Raw genomic sequence first — 16,989 nt, 5'->3', positions numbered from 1 at the left:
AATTTGTTATATCAAACCATTGGGAAGATATGAAAATAATGGTAAAATCTGATATATTGCTTAAAATGGCGTATTTGTGGGAACTTTTAAAAAAACATTTTTGATTTACTTTGCTTACGTAGTATTACAACAATACTTTTCTGTAGGTGTAATTACAATAAATTACCTGAATTACTTAATTTTAAGCAGTGTTGCACATAGTTTTTTTTTTATTTTTTTTTTTAAATCAAATTTTCAATCCAGTGTAACTTTGTTGTATTAATTCGAAATCCGTCATATCTTGACCACAATATTAAACAGCAAAGTACTTTGGACGTGCATTGCCTAGTCTGTCTCATTTGTTGCTGTAGAGGTCACCAAAATTTGATAGTTTGTGATATTGTAGCGTCCTTAGTTTCCAAGACTGAATAATAAATGTAACATTGTAAGTTTTCGTTTGACATGTAGATATGAAATATGTAATAACAGGACGTAGTGCCATTAAAAAAAATAAAAGTCTATGTGAAGTTAGAAACTATCTTAACTTTGTGATATCACAGAGTATGCCAAACAATATCCCCATGCCGATATTTGCATGCTATAAAATTTCAGAGCTTTTTGTTCAGTAGTTTAAGACAGAATCAATGGAGAGCTTTTGTGACCGCGGCATTGAATCTCCGGGTTCCATAGCCCTACCAATTTTCAAATAACACTGCATTGTCACAATATATATCATTGAATGATTGCCCTTTTCTTGTACAATTTTTGGACAACTGTAATTATCTCTGACCCAAATATTTGGGAATTTATATATATGTATTAAAGCATACTTTGTCCACTCTGGACACGAAATGACTTCGAGGTATTGAAAATTTGAATGACAGACGTTTGACTAATGATGATTACTTGTAATATTTTCCTCAGTAGTGATACTGGTATATTAAAAATGCCTTCTCGAAAACAAATCTTTTCGAATGAACATACATATATAACGTACACAGATTTTTTTCTGTTAAAACAACGAGATTTTTCTGTTAAAACATACTGTTTTCTGTATACTTAAATGACATTGAGAAATGCATTTAAGAACAGAGTAGAAATTCACGGATCTAGACCAGATACACAAAAAGGTTGTGGTAAGTGGTAGTGATCTCACCATGGCGTCCATGGGACATGGTGGAAATATTACGAAGATGTCAAAAAATATAACGGTACTCATCTTAATAGTGCGTGTAACCATATCGAGCGCGGCCATATGGTATCATTTGCTCGTTTAGATCTTAAATTAGCTGGACGATGGTCGTTTCCGGAGCCCAGCTGACGGTCAATCACCTTCCCATACGTGCTGGACATAGCTCCGGAGATCCAGCAGGGCAGGGTATATAAGACACATATCGAGTATATAACGCTGAGTTTCTCGGCGGCATGGAGAGACAGACATATGTTGCTGCTGGAAGATGGGGTCCAGCAGTGTTCTGAAAATGTCGAAAGACAGGATTGACGTCAATATACAGTGCTGGAAATTGGTATAAAGGCAGAGGGACATTTGAAAATAGGAGGAGGCAAGAATGCCGAGGATGGATAAAGATGATATATTTACAAAGTAACGTTGTAGACTGTACAAAATCAAAAGCATATCGTTTGCTAATATATCACTGGCACGCATTGTTTACACAAAAAGCGAAATGAGACGATTGTCGGGTGGAAACTGATACAAAGGCAACCCGGTTACTTGTTGTTTGGCGCCCTCTACACGTTCAGCATTACTCCTGATGCCACTTTGAGAATCAGCTGACATAGTGCGATAAGAGAAGTGCGGGTGCGAACGTCTTTGAGCTGTTGTGTGGGCCAGCCTCGTGGAAAATTGTTGTCGAGTGAAGAACAAGCACGTGTCTGCGTACAAGGACATGGGCCTATCAAATCGGCAAATTGCAAAACAGATAAATCGTTCACAAGTTGTGTAATTGATAATTACGTTCGATTGGGCTCACAACACGGAAAGAATGGGAAGTATGATAGAACAAGAAAACATTCGGAGGCTGCGAAACGATTAATTGTGCGCAAGGCAAGGGCCGTAAATACGTCATCTTCCCAAATTGTTGCTGCTTTGCAACTTACCTGTCACGTCCAGAAGAGTGCGTCAAATTTTGAATCAGATCCATATCTTATATTCAAGAAACGGAAGTGTAACCCCCCCCCCCCCTTAGTGCGACCCACAAGCAGGCGCGACTCCAGTTTGCGGAAACACATATGTCGTGGACATCCGAATGGAATCACGTGTTCAGTGATGAGAAGAAGTTCAATTTAGATGGTCCGGATGGTTTTCAATACTATTGGCATGACCTTAGGAAAGAGGAGCAAGTGCAAATGAGCAGAAATTTTGGCGGAGGAAGTGTTACGATTTGGGCAGCGTTTTGTGTTAAAGGTACATCCAACATTGCATGGCTCAACACCAAAATGAATTCATCTACGTACATAGAGATGTTAGAAATATAATTGGTGCGGATGTATGAGGAGTTAGACGATCAGAACCTGATTTTCCAGCAGGACAACGCTGCTATCCACAGGGCAGCAGCAACCCGACTATGGTTTGAAGGTAAGGGCATCAAGGTTATGGAGTGGCCAGCGAGAAGCCCGGATCTTAATCCGGTAGAAAACCTCTGGGGAATCCTTGCTAGCAATGTTTATCTCTATGGTCGGCAATTTGGGACGGTTGCTGAGTTGAAAAACGTGATACAAGAAGAGTGGCCAGCTATTCCACTGCAACAACTAACATATCTCATAAACACAATGCCGAAGCTTATATTCCAACTCATTCAGAAGAAAGGAGGGTCAATCAAGTACTGAACATCTATTTTCCTTTCTGTACCGTACACTGTATTTTTATTTTTTGCCAAAGACAAAGGGTGCCTTTATACTAATTTCCACCCGAAAATGGTCTAATTTATATTTTTGTATAAACTACGCGTGCCAGTGACGTATTACCAAACGATATGCCTTTGATTTTGTGCAGTCTACAAAGTTACTTTCTAAATATATCATCTTTATCCATCCTCGGTATTCTTGTCTTCTTCTATTTTCAAATATCCCTCTGCCTTTATACCAATTTCCAGCACTGTATTACGCAGTACTTATACTCCACTGATGAAAACCAGAGATGAGCGGGATATACAGTTTATTGACTCTCCATACCAGAATACCAGGTGTGGGTGTTGTATGGCGAGTGCGAATATATACTGAATGTTTCTGTTTACCTACATGTCTACGAACGCGTACATGAACGTCACTGTGTCCGAACAGAGAAACGAATCTCGCCTCGCTACTGCTGTCTCTCTCGACTTCACCAAATATGTTCTAATCGATAAGCAAATGTCAAAGGTAGTGGTACGACAGAAATACAGATCTGCCTCTAATTAATGATTGTTTAGTACCTCTATGTACGCTTGCTCATACGGGCAGATTACTGTGGCCCTGATTGTGCCAGTGGCAGGGGTTCTCGGTGTATGGCGAGGACAGGTCTGCTACCCATTCTGTATACTGCTGATACGTCACAACGCGCGTAAGTGCAATTCCTCGAACCTAAATTCTCGTAGCTGCACTATACAGTCACGGTCGAAGTCACTTAATTGCACAATAGCTGTTTGCTGGCGTCCATCTGGACCTGCAGACAAACTGTGATTCATACAAACTACACTTGTCGTATTGTCCGATGATCTTCACACTAGTAGTGATATGTCCTCTACATTACGATTAGGGAGCCGTGGTGGCTCAGTAGTAGAGCGCTCACTTCTGGCATAAACGTGGACGTTAAACTAAAAAAACAATACGATTAGCCGGTATTCTATAGTTACCGGTGTGCTGAGACTTTAAAAATAATTTCAGCATGCTCTCTACAGTTACACAATCTGTGGTTTGTATTCCGCTTGAATCGGACGAAGTATACGGGGTATACTTAAAAAATGAGTTTCTACAAGTGCATACATCAGATATATCTAGTCTTTTATATAGTCTAAAAATATTAAATTTGTAAATAGTATTTCGTTCTTATTCTATTGAAAGAAAAAAGCAGGTCTTAACCTACCCGTAACCATGTACTACTAAGTTTTTCCCATGTTTTCGAGATTACTTCCTTTTCATCATCTTTGCCATCATCACTTTCATTGTAGACTGTAGCTTGCATCGTAATACATCTACGTAAATGTTCTGAAATAAAGACCATACATTAAGAAGACTTCTGAATAAGAATTAAGTGTTATAGTAGCATGCTTTAAAATATGTAATTATCTGCAAATTAAAACACCTTTCTTTCCATCTGTAATCAAACTATGTAATTAAAAATACAATTAAATTCCAAACATTAAGAAACAATACCCCCGCTCACACACACACTATTATATATTCTAGAGTCTCCCAAAGTTACTATTTAATATAATCATGTCTGAAAAACTTCAAATACATTGTACACACTAAAAGACAGAATGTTAAAATATAGTAGTATTGTTATTTTTATACTAACAATGTTGCAAGTAGCTGAATGTACATATAGCCATGTAAAAAACATTACATTTGCATTATGTAGGAGTTCGAAATCACGCCTTACTGTCCCTCCCGTAAGTCCTCAGTCTGTCATGTACACGCAGAATCGTCACGAGAGAAGCTAAACCAGTAACTTTTCTAGGTACTCCTATATACACCACTTATTATTATTGTTTTTTCATTATACATGTTTAGTCATTTCCTTCCCCCCTCCTCCGCCCCCAATATTTACTTGGATTTTGAACTTCACTACCTACACAAACCCCGTACCCAGGCTTTGGTTTTGACATTTTAACTTCCCCAATCTTCTACTTTATTCTATATTTTTATTTGATTGGAGTTTAGCATCCCTTTTCAGGACCAAGGCTATTGAGAAGTAAACCTATAGTTTTAAAGGTGGAATCTGAACCTTCGTAATGTGTTAAATTTGAATGCACTCCCGCTGTGAATCGAATCCGGGATCATGTGCACCACAGGTACGCACACTAGATCAGTGGAAGAGCCATATTTTGTATTTCATTTTAGATTATACAACTTTACGACTACTATGATTTATTGTCAATAGTCTTTCAGTGTGTTTTTCCTTATACTCCTATTACAAAAAAACAGTACAGCACAAAAATACAGTATAATCTGCTCCGTATCAATCCCTGTCGATCTTAACATTTTTCTTTTACTTGTTTGTTAGTTAAAATTCTTGTATCATACTTAATTCGTTTACAGAAAATCTTTTAAATAAGAGTGCATTTGAAAAGTATCTGTCCACCTATATAAACATGATTATAATCTGAGCGATTGTATTCCGTGCGCTGTATGTTTTTTTTTTTTTTTTTCCTGTAAAGCTTGGCAATTCTTCGTTGTGTGCAGTTTGCTTAAGCGAGGTGGGTGGCGGTGACCTTCAGACAAGTATTATGTTCTTTATTGTTCATCGTGTGTTTAACAATTGAGACTCTTTTCGTGTACGCTCAGAATGGTGTTAACTTTAAAACAGCGAATACTTTTGGTCAAATACATCTTCCGTGAACATGGTACATACAAAGTGAAAGTCCAATTTTCCGTTAGATTTTTAGATACACTGGTTTCTAATTGATATAAGGCCGAGCACTAATCAAGAAATTTACGAAACTGGATTGGTAAAGGACTATAAACGAAGCAGTACTCAATGAGGAAAAAATTCAAACCTTATCCGGTGATATTCAATGTAGTTCCAAAAGTTCACATGAGAACTGGCCCAACAGAAAAGCATTGGTGTTGCAACTGCACAAAAGACAGTTTGTAAGAATCCCAGTTTCATTTCCTATAAAATGAAAGTGGTCTAAAAGTGATTAGCCACAAACTACGAAAAGCAAATTAAATTCTGTGAATGGTTTCAACATTCTGACGCTATTTTGGAGTATGCTTTCTGTACCGATAAGGCATAGTTCCGCTTCAGAAACTTCAAGCTCCTATCTGCGATTTAAACAGGATCATCACTATGCTTTTATTTAAAAAATGTGCATCCTCATTACATCAAATTTTATAATCATAAGACTATAAAAATAAATAGAAAGTGTTTCTGCCAGACTCAGAAGTAAATCAGCGCGAACTCACACTTGCAATTAATTAATACTATTTATGCGGGATGATAGCACAGTGTAGCCATCATGTCAATCTACTGTGCATTATCAACCTACGCAGCTGCTGAACATTAGGTTTGAAGTAATTCCTTTCTGCTAATTTACATGGTATTATATGCTTTAAGCCCTTAATATTTTAGTGGTCTGTCAATAACGTTTAAATAAAGAAATAAACTTAAATGAATGAACACTGTACCTAGGTAGTAATAATCAATGCCGTATGCGGAAAGAGGGATACTATGAATCACGTCTGCTTAAATTACTAAATCTGCACCAAACAAAATAGCATTTTAAGTCTTGCAAATAATCCTTTTTTATTTGTTTGTTTGCTATTTATTTATTTATTTTAGTCTTTAATCGTCTCCACTTATTTTTCTCTAGGTTTGTTTATAATACGACAATTCGAATTGGGTAACACTGAATTAAGACATAAGTTTGTACGGCGTGGAACATAATAAAATAAAATGGAAATATTCTGACCGAAAATGCCTAAATTTTCTCCAAACAGGACAACAACAGAAGCACATTATCTTCATGTGAGCATATTTCTTTGGTGATTCAAATATCACATGTTCACGTACTAAGGATGACCCATTTATTTATGAACTGCTTTACTTAAATACAATCTTCCAACTAGAAATTTATTGTAACAAGAACAGTGATATACACATAATTACCATAACTACACGTTACATGTATTTAAAAAATCACTATAATAAAATATAGCGTGCAATTATACTTTAGGCCAGCCTACACAAAACAGCTTACGATTTTCCAACATTTGCCACCAATTCCTTACCAAAAAAATTAGCGAATGTCCATTTTTTAGGCATACTTGGCAAGAGCATTTTTTAAAAATAATCTATTGGAAAGTGCATGTGCTTTCTTCGCTCATTATTCTGTGTTTCATCAGTAGGGTTCGAACTTTTGAGTGGTTCCACTAAAATATTAAGTGTTGAAAACAAACACGTAATGCCATGTAAATCAGCAGAAAAAATTACTACACACCTAACGTTTACTAACTGTGTAGGTAACTAATGAACAATTAGATTGTTGCGGCGGGCTACACTGAGCTCTCATACCATTAGTATTAACTAGTTGCAGGTATAAATTTATGCAACGTACAACATCCATACAAAATACTAACTGTAATCAAGCAAAATCTGTTATTATTTTACCTTTTACTAGAATGTGTGATACCCATTAGATGACCTTATTTTTGTAACTTTACCATAAGATCTTCATTGACAAAGGAGCATGTCATATTATGAAATACAAAAATCGATTATGGAATTCTCCAGTATTAATTTTTTAATTCCATTTCTCTTTCAGTTTTTCTGCTAATGTTATATTATGAGTAAAATAATCCATGGTTCTTTGAACTGTGTGAAGTCAGACATTGGTATAATAATATTTTACGGAAAATTTTAAAACGCGAAAATTTTCAGTTTCGGACAAGTTGTAAATTCTTCTAAATAGTTAATAAGCAAGGGATGCCACAGAATTACTTAACATGAGTTATGTGATGTAAAATATATTTAAAGACATAAAAATAATCTTTCTGAAAATTTTTATTAAGAAAATGGTATGTTTGTGTATCTTTTTGAGAAAAATGACATTTATCACAGAGAAATTTTATATACCCTGTTCTACATACCAAACGAATACAATATTTACTTTTGGATGCTATTGGCAGGGCTTGAAAAATCTTGCTTGCAAGTACTAACCAGCCAAAAATCTACTAGCCAGACCATTTTGCAGTCACGGTGTTTATAAAAATAAACAAAAATCACTTTGCGACACAGTAAACGTATCAATACGTTTTTTAAATTTGTTTATTAACATGTCTCTTACAAATAAAGAAAAATAATAAAAAATAAATAAAAAAAAAAAAAGAGTGACATCTATTTATTCTTGAATTTTTTGTGGATATGTACAGCTGTATGGCAGACTTTACTCGCCAAATGTACAAAATGTACTCGCCACTGTCGAGCAGGCGATTTTTGAAGCCCTGGTTATAGGATACACATGAATAATGAGTTTCTTATCTTTAGTATCCAGTTCAACTATAAAGAGTACTAAAGATAAGAAATTTGACCTTGAATTACCTCCCCTATTTTATAGAAAAGATCTCTCTCATTTGTAGGGAAACTTATTGAAAATGAATTCAATAAATAAAATGCATTATTTTTCGACACTCTTTAAATATGCAAGGACGTACATCGCAGACTTTATTATCATATTGAATTCAAAATTGTTCTTGGATGAGTTAAATAGAAGTGGGAACGTAGATTGCAGATCATTTACAATATTCAAGCATCTTTCATTATAAGGGGGGAAAAAATCCGGAAAAGTACAGTGAACAAGTTTCCGCTTAACATAACTTGCAAAAATATAAGTGGCTTTTTGTTGTTAGGAATGTATGTACGCAACGGATGGATCCCCACATAATGAGCTGCCTTAAAAATATATACTTCGTTAAATATAACTACAAGTGAAACTACAAGAATTTACTATAATAATTTCTTCCTTTTAATTTTTTCATATTAATTTTCTAGTATGGTTACACTACATTATATGACTACACTGAACATATAACAGTAGCGTGTCGTCAAGACGCCTCCTCTCATGCAATTTGCAACATTGAAATCATTATTATTGAAGATAATTACATCTATTTCTTTGGTATGACATGATATACACTTATCACTATTACTATACTATATATAAACTAAGAATTATGTCTCTCGTCCACGTATATAACAGTTATACAAAGAAGTTAAATTGAAAAAAAAAATACATAATTTTCATTCATGATTTGTTAACCAATTTTATGATTATATCTTTATTAATTATTAATCTTGTATACGAACAATAACTTTAATCAATTAATTTTCCATTAAATTATACATTATCTTTCACAAATCAAGAAATTTCTCATTGAATATCAATGGAAATTGCAATCTTTAATTTTAGTGATTTTGAAGTTAATTTTAATTTTATTCGTTACTATTCTAATAATTTTCATCAATTTATGTTCTTCATAGCCTTAATTTTTAACTTTAATCCGTTAAAATTGTAATTCATTTTTAAGGACTTTGATTTACCACTACTCTTTTATCTATTTACCTCTCTGTGTATCCGTCTGTCCGAAAGACCAATATCAAGAAATATTTGATGGATCACCAACAATTTTAGCCAGGATGCAGAGGAATCAAAAGTTAGAAATTAAGATCGTTGATATAAGTGCACAAATTAACCATTTCCGGTTTTAACGTCCATAGAGAGCAAAAATAGTAATAGATAGCAAGAAGCAGTTTCCTACAATTAATTAGGCGTCTCATTCATTTCATCTTCGTCTTAGCTCTACTACAATTTTCGGTTTCAACATTGATCTATATAAAGCAAAAACAATAAGAGAGATGATCTGAATTTTTCAAAACTATTACATTTTCTTTTTTACAAGCCGTACAATATTATGAAGTCGAAATACTAGAATATTGGTAGAAATTGTTTCTCAATGCGAATGCTGGTATCTCTAATTTGCAATGCTTTTTATGATATATACACAAATGCAAAATATTTGATTTTGAAAAGTTTTACACTAGTATTACAAGACCAGTAGTTTTGAGAAATAGGCCGAGTTAGTCCGAGCACAACAACAGCAGTTGTGGTATAATTCACGTGGTCTGAGTGGCTGAGTACCAACCTAAAAAGAAGACGTAATGGGTAGCACAGTGCTTAATTCATCGGCACAGTAACCCGAAGACCCGATTTGAATCACAATGCAATTCTGCATTTTTTTTTTTACTCTTTGTATGTCAGCTGCATTTTAGGTTTACAAGATGAAAGTTACTAGTGTGAAACCACTGCAAGTGTTATAGGAAGTCGCATTATGTTGTTGAGTGGAGACATTAATTTTGAGGCAGAAAGTTTGTTTCTGTCATGAAGATATTTTCTATCAAGATAAATGGTCCACCCTGTATATAATATACAGGGTGGACCATTTATCTTGATACGTCCTTGTAACTTTTGAACTATGGGACAGAAAGCACTAAAATTTTGTACCACGCAAATATCGGCAATGCGACATAGTTTGTCATATGCTGTGACACTACAAGATCAACAATCTTGCAAACTCAACATAAAGTTGTATTTTGTCAAATGGCACCACATCAAGTTATTACACATTTCAAAATTGCATGTAAAGTGAAAATATATAGTGCCACACTTGTTACGCAGTGTTGTTAACTGAGGACGTTACTATCACGAACACCGAAAAACAATCAAATTTTGGTTGGGTCTAAAACAGTAATAATAGATGTGAGACGGATTGGCTAACGCACATCCAAAGTACCTTAATGTCGAACGCTACGGTCATCATATGACGTATTTGGAGCAAGTAGAAACAAAGTTACAAGGAATTGAAAATTTTACTTTTTTCAAACTATTTCGAAAAAGTGTTTAGGTAAGTACCACATCAAATTACGTAGATGGTTTTTACTAGACAAAGATCATAATGTCGTTTACAGAAATTTGATGTCTCAAACTATTCGGGAGATATGAAAAAAAAAGGGTAAAACTTGATGTATTGCTTAAAATGGCGTATTTGTCAGAAATTCTAGAAACAATTTTTAGCTTTCTTTGCTTCTATAACATTACAACAATACTTTTTGGTAGATGTAATTACAATAAGTTCTCGAAATTACATAATTTTAAGCAGTGTTGCAAACTTTAACTGTTTTATCATATCTCCACAACGGTTTGAAATATCAAATTGCTGTAAACGATATGCTTTTCACATCTACTGAAAAACATCTATGCAATTGAATGAGGTACTTATCTAAGCAGTTTATTTCAAATGAAGAGTTGAAAAAAAATCGAGTTTTCATTCCCTTGTATCTTTGGTCGCATTCATTCGAAATCTCTCATATCATGATCATAGTAATGGATGCTAAAGTGCTTTGAATGTGAATTGCCTCGTCTGTCTGATTTTCGTTATTACTGCTGTAGAACTCTCTAAAATTTGGATGATGGTGATGCTGTAGCATCCTTGGTTTGCAACACTGAATGATAAATGTAACATTCTAAGTTTTCACTAAATATGTAGATTTGAAATGTGATAACTTGACGTAGTACTATTTGAAAAAAAAAAAAAGTTGTTGGGTTGGAAACACTGTTAAGCATGTGGTATCACACAATATATCATGCACTATCCCCTTGGCGGTTATTTGCAGAGTACAAAATTTCAGCATTTTCCGTCCATTAGTTTAAAAGTTACAAGGCCGTATCAAAATAAATAATCCACCCTGTATAGAAAATACCTACCGGCGGAGGTGGGGCTCTGGCTACCCTCTGAAATGGAGACTTACTCGTGCCTTTCCAGGGTGTCTACTAAAATCCCAAAATGAAATTTCGTGACTTTTTCATGACCTTTTCTTTACCAAATGATAAAATTTCCTAATATTTTCAAGAGCGAATTTGGGTGCGAATTAGGCCGAATTTTCATCCATGCGATAGAAACGTACTTTGCTTGCGATTTGGTAGCGTCTAAAGCTGATCACAGACATTTTTGGTGGTTCACTTTGACGTTTTATAGAACAAAATTTTACAATCTGTATTTACATTTCAACAGTTAAAAAAAACTCGTGATCCAAAAGCTAAACTTCGTGACTTTCATGACCATTTTCTGAAATGAAATGAAATTTTGAGTTTTACGTCCCACGGTTATGCCGGTTAGGCTAAAGGAGACGGTGATAATGAGAGATGAATGAAATGGTGGAATGAAGAAAGTGGGAGGAAACGGGATAACCCCGAGAAAACCCACGCACACGGTGTTTGTCCACCACAAAGTTCACTTGGCGGGACCATTTTCTGATTTCGTGACTTTTTCGTGACCGATAGACACCCTGCTTTCGATCCGGAAAAGTGCGTGCTACCTTGTCATGCTCTCATTGAGGTAGGTAATGTCATTTCCGCCCCTACTGGCGGTGGTGAGGCTACGGCTATCCGAAATGGGCAACTAAGTCGGGTCCGGGAGATACGACTATGTGGTACCCAACAGTAACAGAAACAGAGGAAAATCAGTCATGTGCTCTTGGTGTAGTGAATGCCGTTATGGAGTTGCCGTGCCACTATTCATTTTAGCACTGGTTCGAGTCCTGTCTATCAAAAGTATCCTTTAAAAAAAAAAAAAAAAAAAAAAGAATTGCATTTTATACACAAGGAGCATTGATCTGTGAATGTAAGAAATTTACATCACAGCTATGTAATACAGTACATTTATAGTGCATTATAACATACATATGAAACAAGATCTGAACTTCTTCCCTTTTTGTTTCTAATGTATACTCTTAAACAGAAAGCTGTGTAGCAAGATGTTTGTCTTAGAAACTAATCCTTTAGTATTTTGTGCATGGGAAATCATTCTAAAAGAAAATCAATGTCCATTAAATTATATCAATACTGTCAGAAGATCCGTTCTGAACAGGGGAAGAATAATGTAATAAATAAATAACCAGAATAACCCCTCTTTTCCCTTAAGATTCGGAATTTTCGAAAATATTGAATCATGTAATTTTAATGAACATATTGTATACCGAAGGACATACGCTCAAATTAAGAAAATTCCCATATTGAATATTTTTTGATAATTAATGAAACTTTGAATAATTTAGAAGTTCCTCCCATTCCATTTTTAGGAGCGTTTCCAAAACGCTGAAACATGTACTCCCTTACTTTTATTGAAGTTTATAACGGAATTTCATACCTCCATCTTGAGTGAATCTTCTGATTAGGCATTTTCTGAATACATAAAGAGTAATTTGAATACTATAGAAATAATCCCCTTTCTCGGACGCACTACCGCGCGGGCCCGGCTGATGCGCTTTTATCCTGACTTGGTCAGATTTCATTCGTGCTTTTCAGTGGCCACCTAGCAGCACAAGTTGTTAGTGTCTTTTGCACAATAGTTCTTATCGTGCACATACGCTGAACCCTTCAACAAGTGAATCTCTACAGAGAAATGTAAGTACACACCGAACCGAAAAGTCGAAAAAAATGAAATCTTTGAGTGTTACGTCCCACGGTTATGTCGGTTAGGCTAAAGGAGACGGTGATTATGAGAAATGAATGAATCGGTGGAATGAAGAAAGTGGGAGGAAACGGGAGAACCCCGAGAAAACCCACCCACACGGTGTTTGTCCACCACAAAGTTCACTTGGCGGGGGCTGGGATCGAACCCGGGACCCCAAGCACCAGAGGTGAACGCTCTACCACTGAGCCACCGCGGCCCCACCGAAAAGTCGAATTCGAACCCCAAAAATGACTGTTTAAGGTATAAACATTCGATTTACTGAACCCGCTGGGAGCTCATGTGGTTCGGATTCCACGTTAATCAGTAGGTCTACGAACTCATATAGCTTCACTGCTGAACGGGACGTTAAACTCAAAATCAAGTCAACTCAACTCAGTTTACTGAGAAACGACTATACATGCAATTAATTTATGCACGGATCCATAGTCTAAATCTGTACCGGCAAATGCAGGTTAAATGCTTTATTACCATTTTAATTTAAATGACACTGTCTTCTTTCTAAATTTATATAAAGAGCTGAATTCCATAAATACACGTTGCAATTACATACATCAGGGTTACTAGTCTAAAATTATTACAAATGCTTCACGACGGTTAAAAGAAATGAGCGCATATAAAAGAGGACTGTATTATATACAATTGTCCGGTTGCGGAATATTTCCGCACAGAGTGTACAACAAAGTGTAGTTTTGGCGCACCACTAGAAACAACTGTTGAAAAATTGTAATTCTTTTACTAAGTTACTTCTTATTATCTCTAAAAGATTTGCGCTGGGTGACGTGAAATATCTCACATGGCATATAAAATTCTAGGGGGCCACCAGAGATAATTATTGAAAAATTACAATTCTTTTTCGATTCGTATAAATACGGGTTCCGGATATACGACATAAGAACTAAAGTGCAAAAACAAACCAACCTGTGCTAGGTGCTCACTGAAAAGAACGAATGCTATCTAACCGAGTGAGCATAGCGCGAAGCTGGTGGAACAGTGAAAAAGATTTAGATTTTGGCAAATATGCGAGTTTCAATAGCTCTTGTCATGGCTTTACACCAGTAACGTTCCACTTGTAAACATAAAATGCAGCTTCTGTACACTGTGCAGAAATACACCACCGGCGGAATATAACATCTAATAGAGTAATCTTCCATATGCACTCAGTTTTTTATCCACCGTAAAGCATTTGTAATGATTTTACACTAGTAACCCTACACTTGTAAACCTGAAATACAGCTGTATTACTTTGTATAAAATTTTGTCGCCTGCAGAAATATGTTACTTATAAATATATCTTTTTATACAAAGTATTCAATTTTACCTGTAAATCTTCCAAAATGTGGTGCGCCAAAACTACACCAGCACCTAATGTTACTAGTGTGAAATCATTAGGAACTCGTATCTCTGCGAAAACACACGTGTTGTTACAATCTTTCCGTACACGCATACACACCATCTCTAACACACCTGCTCTCTACGGACTCGTTACCGTCCAGACTACGGTTGCCAACTGTGAAAAATCTCCAAAAACAGATGAAGAACAGTTGTGTTTTAAATGTCGAAAGATATTGTTAAGTCTGAGAAAACTACAGGTCTACCGGTAAAGCTACTGACATACTTTTGGCACACAACATTTTGGAAAATTTACAGGTAAAATCAAATATTTTGAATGAAAAGACATCTTTATAATGAACAAATTACACACGAAGTAATACACCAACATTTTAGGTTTACAAGTGTAAAATTGTCACAAGTACTTTACCACGAATAGAACAAGTCAGTGCATATGAAAAACGACTGTATTGGATATTACGGGTACATTTTCCAATACACGCTTCAGCTGTGCATCGATAAGTAAGGTCACTTTGAAAGGTACAAAGTAGGGTAAGGTAGAGTAGAGGAAGATAGGGGTAAGTAAGGTAGGAAGTAGGGACGGGTCAGCTTAAAGTTGCGGAAGTTTTTGATCCAATAGAGTGTAATTTTTCGTTTCTGAGTGAATATACTAGGTGGAGGGAGCATTGTAAATTTAATCCAATACTATTTTTGCCGGCGGCATATTTCTGCAGAGTGTACAGAAGCTGCGTTTTATGTTTAAAAGTGAATCACTACCAGTATGAAACGATGACAAGTGCTACTGCAACTCGTAATATTACCAACATCCACTTATTTTCACAATCGTGTATAACGCAGCTACCCATTGTCACTGACGCGCCTGCTCCCTTATACGCAGCCTTTGCTACTACTCGGGTCCCTAGCCTCCTCTTGCACTGACTCGGTTAGATGGCATTCGTGCTTCTTAGTGATCACCTAACAAAATTACTTCTTATGACCCCCTCGCATTTTATCTATGTCGAGATATTATCATGTCGCCTAGCGCAAATCATTTAGGACACAATAAGAAAATTAGTGGAAAAAATGTTTATAGAACAGTTTCTGTAAAATACCGCCTACTTGGCAGGCCTAGTGATGACCCTCTAGCTTCGTCCATGTCCTGACTCGGTTATGCGAAATTCGTGGTTTTCGGTGGCCACAGGGAATAGGTTGGTTTCTTTTGCAGTATGATTTGCATGGCATATGTCCGGACGCTGTATTTATATACAAATCGTAAAAGATTTGTAAGTTTGTAACAATTATTTCTGTTGGTCTCCTTAAATATAATCTACGCTAAGTGGGGCATTGTCATGTCGCCCAGTGCAATTGCAAAATTCTGTGTTAAGAATTTATCTCTAAAAAATCCTATTCCACAGTTATGATGTACTGTACCAACCAAATTGTCCTTGTCTTAGACCATCACCGGTCAAGTAGATAGGTGCACCAGCTCAGCCAAATTATTTCTTACCAACTATGAATCAGTGATGCCAATTCCTTCAGAGCCGTTTTCCCTTCACAAGCTTCAGAATTTCCCTTTTCCGGACAAAATTTCCCTTCATCCAAACCGTTCAAGTACTGTATTTAGTAAACGTATTTTTAATCGTTTTCGCTTCCACTTCCTCACCCCAATCTTATAACCACATACAAGCAGATACCTGACAGCCTTCCTTTGAGCTTACGCAGAATTTGAACTTGATTTGTTGTTTAGGTATCTAAGGCGTCGCGATAGAGAAGAGGGAAGAATATGGAAAGGTGCAATATCTGCATTTGCCTGGTGTGACTGAGGAAAAATCCTATAAATACCTCGGTCAGGACGGATAGCCTAAATAAATCATAAAGAATTTAAAATAAATATTATGTAAATTTAATTTTTATCCTAGATATCATGATAGATTTTAATATTAATGTAACCTAAGGTACAAAGAAAATATTAAGTATATATTTGGTATGTACTTACTTAAGAACAGCACTCCCATATTTACTGAAACGAATACGAACAGTGACAATGAAAACTCTAACTGCTACTGTCTTTGGCTGTACACGAGGAATGTTCGTAAGCACAATACAGAGTTTAGAGATGCGGAATTCTTAAGAATTTATAATTCTGTGCGCACAGTTACCAGAAAATTTGTAAACTTACACAAACACACACACACACTAATGACCCAGTATTCGCCCATATATACATATTTACATTCACGACACGCAGATTTTCTTCTCTTACATCGATTAATCCTCTTCACAATCAATTTTCTGGTTCGGAAAAACATCTTCTGATTGGGAAAACCAAACTGTTATAATAGTTGGAGTGATAATTTAATTGAGAAATATTTCATCTTATTGCATTGCATTTAATTCAACAAGAGGAAGATTAATTTTGATAAAAGATTTTAA

General features: G+C 35.7%; 1 protein-coding gene across 7 annotated transcripts in view; it reads right to left on the bottom strand.

Moving 5' to 3' along the window:
- Positions 1 to 16,586, bottom strand: part of LOC145664318 (uncharacterized) — a 32,232-nt gene extending 15,646 nt beyond the window's left edge. Inside the window, exons 1-2 of one of the 7 annotated variants that reach the window (XM_081730881.1) lie at positions 16,553 to 16,586; positions 4,061 to 4,182 (exon numbers count right to left, since the gene is read on the bottom strand). In XM_081730881.1, coding sequence (XP_081587007.1) covers positions 4,061 to 4,182; positions 16,553 to 16,571 — 141 coding nt within the window. In that variant the 5' untranslated portion in view covers positions 16,572 to 16,586. Of the gene's footprint in view, positions 1 to 4,060; positions 4,183 to 9,260; positions 9,411 to 12,900; positions 13,061 to 14,545; positions 14,661 to 15,675; positions 15,877 to 15,987; positions 16,078 to 16,552 lie in introns of those variants that run through there. The other 6 variants (XM_081730883.1, XM_081730882.1, XM_081730880.1 and 3 more) reach the window with 6 other exon arrangements.
- Between the last annotated feature and the right edge of the window lie 403 nt (positions 16,587 to 16,989).

Source organism: Thermobia domestica, chromosome 11 (genome assembly GCF_964235325.1).
Source record: "Thermobia domestica chromosome 11, izTheDome1.hap1.1, whole genome shotgun sequence".
Taxonomy (NCBI): Eukaryota; Metazoa; Arthropoda; class Insecta; order Zygentoma; family Lepismatidae; genus Thermobia; species Thermobia domestica.
This window is presented reverse-complemented; position numbering and strand designations above follow the sequence as displayed.